At 36.8% G+C, this 6,629-nt stretch overlaps 1 protein-coding gene across 1 annotated transcript in view; it reads right to left on the minus strand.

Moving 5' to 3' along the window:
- The window catches only part of map2k5 (mitogen-activated protein kinase kinase 5), a 73,628-nt gene extending 67,687 nt beyond the window's left edge, over positions 1–5,941 (minus strand). The window contains exons 1-3 of the mRNA XM_078276178.1: positions 5,495–5,941; positions 5,247–5,295; positions 2,189–2,256 (exon numbers count right to left, since the gene is read on the minus strand). Of these exons, the coding sequence (XP_078132304.1) occupies positions 2,189–2,256; positions 5,247–5,295; positions 5,495–5,626 (249 nt within the window). The 5' untranslated portion in view covers positions 5,627–5,941. The remainder of the gene's footprint in view (positions 1–2,188; positions 2,257–5,246; positions 5,296–5,494) is intronic.
- Positions 5,942–6,629: the final 688 nt, after the last annotated feature.

Here is a 6,629-nt window from a genome sequence, read left to right on the forward strand (position 1 = left end):
TAGACATGGTTTAGAAAGGCACACACCTGTATAAGGTCCCACGATTCACTGCACGTCAAGACAAAAACCAGGCCATGAAGTCCAAGGAACTCTCTATAGACCGTCACAATAGAAATTGTGGCAAGGCATAGTTCAGGGCAACGGCATTAAATCATTTCTTTTTTTTTTTATTATGTTTTGCCATAGGTGTTATACAAATAATTACAAAAACCCACAAACCTTACATAACCCAAGACACATGTAACATACAATATACGGAGACTATTTGACATACAGTACATAAACAGAGCTTGTGAACACAGAGAACATTAAACATATAGACAGTACTTGACTAACGCTACAGGGGACAGTTTACAATGGGGGTAGGGGAGGTGCGTGTGTGTGCATTAATAGGCGTGTCCGTGTGTGTAAGTGTTTTTGTGATTATAGTATGAAATATTGTGAGTCGAGGTACTGTGTTATAGATATGGGTGGGAGTGGGTATGAAACTTTGAGTATGTTGGATTAGGTGGGGAGAAAAAAAAAAAGAAAAAAGTGGGATGGGGGTGGAGCTTGGTAGGAGGGGTATTTGTCTATGGGAATTGAGGAGCAAGGTGGAAGAGCCAGTTATTTCCTCCGACCGCTCCGTCCCCCCGCATTAAACCATTTCTAAAGCTCTGAGTGTTACCAGGAGCACAGTGGCCTCAATAGTCGTGAAATAGAAGACATTTGGAACCACCAGGACTCTTCCTAGAGTTGGCCCTCCGGTCAAACAGAGTAACCGGGTAAGTAGGTGACTAAGAACCCAACGGTCACTGTAAGAGAGCTTTGGAAGTCCTCTGCGTAGATGGGAAAACCTAACCAGAAGAATGACCATCACAGCAGCACTCCATCAATCAGGCCTTTATGTTACAGTGGCTAGACGGAAGCCAAAAGGCATATGACAGCCCGCTTGGAGTTTCCCAAAAAGGCATTTAAAAGGACTCTCCAAGCACATTGTCTGGCGAACACCAGGCAATGCTGATCACCTGCCTATACCATTCATACGGTGATGTATGGTATGGGGTTGGTTCGCAGCGCCAGGGACAGGGAGACTGCTCAGAATTAAGGATGAATGCAGCCAAATACAAAGAGCTCATTGAAGAAAACCAGCTCCAGAGTGCACACGACCTCAGACTAGGGCAACGGTTCACCTTTCAGCACAACAATGACCTGAAGCATACAGCCTAGACAACGCAGCAGTGGCTTTGGGACAGGTCTCTCTCTCTCAGCATATTGTTTGAGCATACTGTACCTTAAAGTTATTCTGGAGAATATTCTAGAGATTATTTATCATTGTTTTGGATTGTTGCAATGATATTAAACATTTGTATAAAGCAAGCATATTTGTCCGCTCCTATGTTGATAAGAGCATTAAAAACGTATAAAAAAATATCCCTTTTTAAAGTACATTTTGAACAGATAAAAAAATGTGCGATTAATTTGTGAATAATCGCGAGTTAACTATGGACAATCATGTGATTAATCATGATTAAATATTTTAATCGACTGACAGCCCTACTAAAAACATGTTTACTTCATCATTATGGGTCATTGAGTATACATTAATGGGCACAAATGGCAATGTTATCCATATAAAATTGCATCTACAACACTAAAGTGTGCAAAAAGTGAAGAGGTCTGAATACTTTCCGAAGCCACTGTATGTAATATTAAGTTGGTTTTTTTGGGCCAATCTCTGTACAAATAATGAGATACTATACAGTAGAGCACTGGGTGCCCACAGACTGCTACAATGATTTGTTCCTCCATTCTGATTCAACAACAGGACATCAGGAGAATCTAAACACTGACAGGCTTTCACGACACAGCATCACGCAAATAGGACACTCAAATTAAAATATTTCAACGCACGTGAATACATGAATGGCGAAAATGTTGCGTGTTCGCCTCATTCGCGCCATTACCGCCGCCCCCGCGATTTGCGTCATTGTAGTATGATGCATTGTAGACAGAAATGGTCAAGATAGAAACAGTGTGGTCTGACCTTAGTGTGTACAGTTTTCATTAGAACTGCTTTCTAATGAAGAAATAGCCCCCGCGAAAACTGCTACAACATAAATACATCCGAAAACACAATTCTGTTATGCAATTTGTGGGATGGATGTGTGACATGATGAAAACATTACAAATTAATTTATATACTCACATATGACAACATGGCTTTGAGTTCTTCATCACTTCTCACAGTGATTCTGTCACCCACCTCGTCTTCATCTAAAAAAACACAGAAGCATCTTATAATTTGCACTGTAAAACTTTTTAACAAAATAATAATATATACACAGCTTTCAATATAATAGGCAACACTAAATCAAATATTTGATATACCCAATTAATACAATTTAAATTATAAAGATTAATAAAATCAATTCTTTTTATAAAACTGGATTAATTTAGAGGTAAAAGATACGATTAGCCTACTGTATGTGTGCTGTAGCAAATACACAGAAATCTGTAACTATAATAATATTATGAAAACCGTAAAACCAAAGTCGTCTTAAAACTGTACACATCACTTTGAGAAAAAAAAAGAAAAAAGAAAAGCAACAATGCGGTTGCAACATGTTGGGTGTCATAAATGCAAAGGGATACAATAATTTATGTACTTTCAAAACAAATAAGAAATGATATTAATTTGCCAATAACTGTGATGACATGCAATTTGTATTCTACACAGTTTCATAAGACACACAATTACCACTGCATGCAATATATTTAGACCATTTACAAAGAAAAACAATAATATTTTTGCCATTAATAAGCAGAGCTTTACAGTTTCTATTTGTTGGCCTGAAATTACAAAAAAAATAAAAATACAAAATGAGTTGTTACTTTTGTCAGAATCTCATATTAGAATAACCCAAAAGCCAAGCACAAACTACTATTATAATCACCTGTTTTATCCACCACATGTTTACATAAGTATCACTACAAGCGTTTTAGCATTAATGCTGCTAAAAAAGTATTTCATCTGTCACAATTATACAGAAATATGTTGTTGTATATTATACATATGTATATTTGCAGGAGAATAAAGAGCAAGAAAATTAAATAAATAGTTTCATCTTGTTTATTAGGCTATAAATCAATCTATAAAATAGCAGCAGTCCTAATATTTTGACACACATCAATAAGCAGGCTGCACTTAATTGATTCATGCTTTTTCCTGCCTTCTCCACATACAGTAGTCATATGCATCTAAACAAATAATACCTTAATTAAGTGCAAAATGAAGGACATTCTAAGTATATTATTTTATAATAACTTAGATTAATTATGGTATCTATCCCTGTTTATATTTTACATTAATTCCATGTTTTTATGATCATTTTATGACATGTAATTTTTTTCATTGTTAAAGTAAACTTTCCGATTTTTCCGGCAAAGTCACAAAGACAGAGCACACATTCTTACGGGTCACAGATTTTGGCGTAACACCAGAAAAGTAGGATTGGGCATCGAGAACCGGTTCCAACTTGGAATCGTTCTTAAAATGACGATTCCAGTTGAATCGGTTCTTTATTGGAATCGTTTGGAAGATTTGGTTTCAAATCCGATCATCGGTTCCAAATTTAACATGCACAAGTTTTGGTGTTCGTAGCGGCCAGGGGATTGTTGTGTTGCAGCCATGGAGCACAGTAAGTGGCACCCTAGTGTGGCCATATTTTACGTTGAAAAAAAAACCAAGTAAAACTGTAAATCACCATCGGATGAAAATAAAACGTTCCTCTTATTTGTGATATAAGCATGTGACCTGTTTCAACTCCACTCCTCAAAGAATTGAAATCGAGAATCGATAAGAACCGTAATCGAACGGAAGAATCGTAATTGGAATCAGAATTGTTAAAATCAAAATGATGCCCAACCCTACAGAAAAGCATGTGTTAGTGTATCCAGCCAGGTAAAGGGTAGCAGGAGATTTTTTTATACAAGCCTAATTGTATTTTACTTTTATTTTAGAAGTTATATGTTGTAGTTATGGCTGATACTGGGGCAGGGCCATCACAGAAAAGAAGGAAATTAAACAAAGAGCAACTAAAAGCTAAAAGGGAAAGTGACAGACGCCCGTCGGGCTTTCAACAGATGGAGACAATTACGGGATTGTAAATATTCAAAACCGACCCCGAATTGGCCCTCAGGTATGATATATGTGTATTTCATTCATAAAATAACTTTACAATGTGGTTGTACATCAGTAGCCTGAATTAAATTACATCCCCCTTCCATTAAGCGCAGACGTTTTATTCCTTTCAGTCCGTGTTTGTGTTGGCCTACTATTTTCTTTTCCTTTCTACCCCTGTACCTGTGTAAAGCTTTCTATGGTTTCATGACACATGCTATATAAATCTAAGTTAATATTATTGTTTAATGCTTTGGCTCGTGACACAGTGAAAGAAAAATCCGGTTTAGCTCACAAAACATCCAAAGTCGGCTAAGTTACCGTATGCAACGCTTGAAATGTAACAATGCATCTATAACGTACCCTTTTATTGTATATGTATGATTTTCTGTCAGAGCAGAACCTTAAAACCTTAAAGAAAACACCTTTACGACAGAAGGTGTGGTAAAAACGCTACCGCTTTTGTCAAAAGTGGCAGCTAGAATCAACAAAAACTGAAAGTTACATATAGCCACTTTAAACATTTTGTGCTGCATTTCCTGTATGAAAGGTGCTGTACAAATAAAGGACTCCCATACAGCAGTTGGGGGGGGGGGGCTTGTCAGTAGAGCTGCAATAGTTGATTGACAGAAAAATAATAGGCAAGTATTTTGATAATCAATTAATCTTTAAAGTAATTTTTCATGCAATGAAGGGATAAAAATGCTGTGTTCAGCCTTTTAAATATGCCTATATAAGACATTTAAAGACATCCCCTTTGAATTTAAGTAACAGGGAACTTTTTTTCTGATTTTATTGACCAAACGATTAATCGATTAATCAAAATAATCGGCCGAATAATCAATAAAGAAAATAATTGTTAGTTGTAGCCCTAGTTGTCAGTAACAGCATGTCAGCTAGTATATTATAGGTATACGGTTTTGTTGTACAACATATTGTTACCAATGAGAAACACAGCATACTGTGGGTCACTAGAGGGTTCACAGTATGCCTACTGTTTGCTTTTATCAGGAGTTGAAAAAGTGCTGTGATGCATTATAGACGAAGTAATACAAAGTAATACAAGCATGAAACAGACACTCACATTCAAAGGCCGTGACAGTGGCTTCAGGCATGACATCTCTGATTGCAACCTGAAAATGTTTGTCAGAGTGAATAATAACAGAGACAATAATGTTGTAACATGTCGTAAATGTTTAGTGTATCTTAGACACGCACACGTTTACAGAAACCGAAAGTGTCAAATTCAAACTGTGTGCATGTCGTCTCACTGTAACGTAACATCAGTTTTAAATGACAGTTAGCTAGCTCTCTAGCATTGTGAAGACTCACCAGTAAGTCATTGAAGTTCAGAAGAGATGGACAGTCAACGGCCGAGTCCATGTCCCCTAATGGCGTTTTTATACGGATCACTATTGCCTCGGTGTCCATTGCGAAGAGGTTATTTAAATCGAGTACGAGCATAAAGAGGAACACTTAAGCCTCATGATAACACTGGGCTGGCTGTCTATGCTAACGAGCTAATTTCCTGCAGTGGTTTGCTAACGACACATGCTAGCATCCTGCTCAGTCCAGACACTTTTCTCAAGTGATACGGGGATTTAAAAACGTTACCCGTGGAGCTCAGTAAATGGTCACGTCATAACCGCATGAAAGGTTTAGCTTTAGCTGTAAATATGTATTCGCCCCCTCTCTGAGGCAAAGTGTTACACTGTTATCTGAGATATAAAGCCATGAAGCTAGTTTCAAGGAAAACACAACAGCATTTCCGAATCAACATCCGCTCAGGGAGTTTCAAAATAAAAGACCTCCGTCCCTGTATCCACTCAAAAATATTGCTATTTTTACTGTCAAGTAAGAGCCCTGATATAAAGTAGTAAAATGAGCTCCACCTTTACCAGCTGGAACATTAGTGATGCCTACACATTACTGCATCACTCATTAAAATCTGGTGGTTACTTGTAACAGAGTACTTTTATACTGTGTTATTGCTACTTTTACTTAAGTAAAAGGTCCAGTAGTAGGCCTACTACGAATATTGTATTACTTATGCAATCAATGTATGCTGTTGCCCACTTAATGGTAAAAAAAAAGCTAAAGAAAGTTCACTGTCACATATTTGCATAATATGTAAGCAAACAGAAAAATCATTAGGCCTATCTTCATGACAGTCTGTGCTCCTGCTTCTCCTACAAAAGGAAAAATGGTCTAGGTTTCCAATCATGCATGAATACATTTCACCAACAACCAATATGCTAAAAAAATAAAATAAATAACATAACATAATAAAACTTTATTTCAAAAATGTTCTAATGTTTACCAATTGAAATGTGAATATAATGTGAATATTGGTTTGTGAATAATGTGATTTGAAATACATTTTGTGTGTCATAGTTTTTGTGTCAAAACCAAGATGACATCCTTGTTATAAATGTGATTTGGACTGAAAAGAGTTTGACTGAAAAGC

The sequence above is a fragment of the Sander vitreus genome, chromosome 1, assembly GCF_031162955.1.
Source record: "Sander vitreus isolate 19-12246 chromosome 1, sanVit1, whole genome shotgun sequence".
NCBI lineage: Eukaryota > Metazoa > Chordata > Actinopteri > Perciformes > Percidae > Sander > Sander vitreus.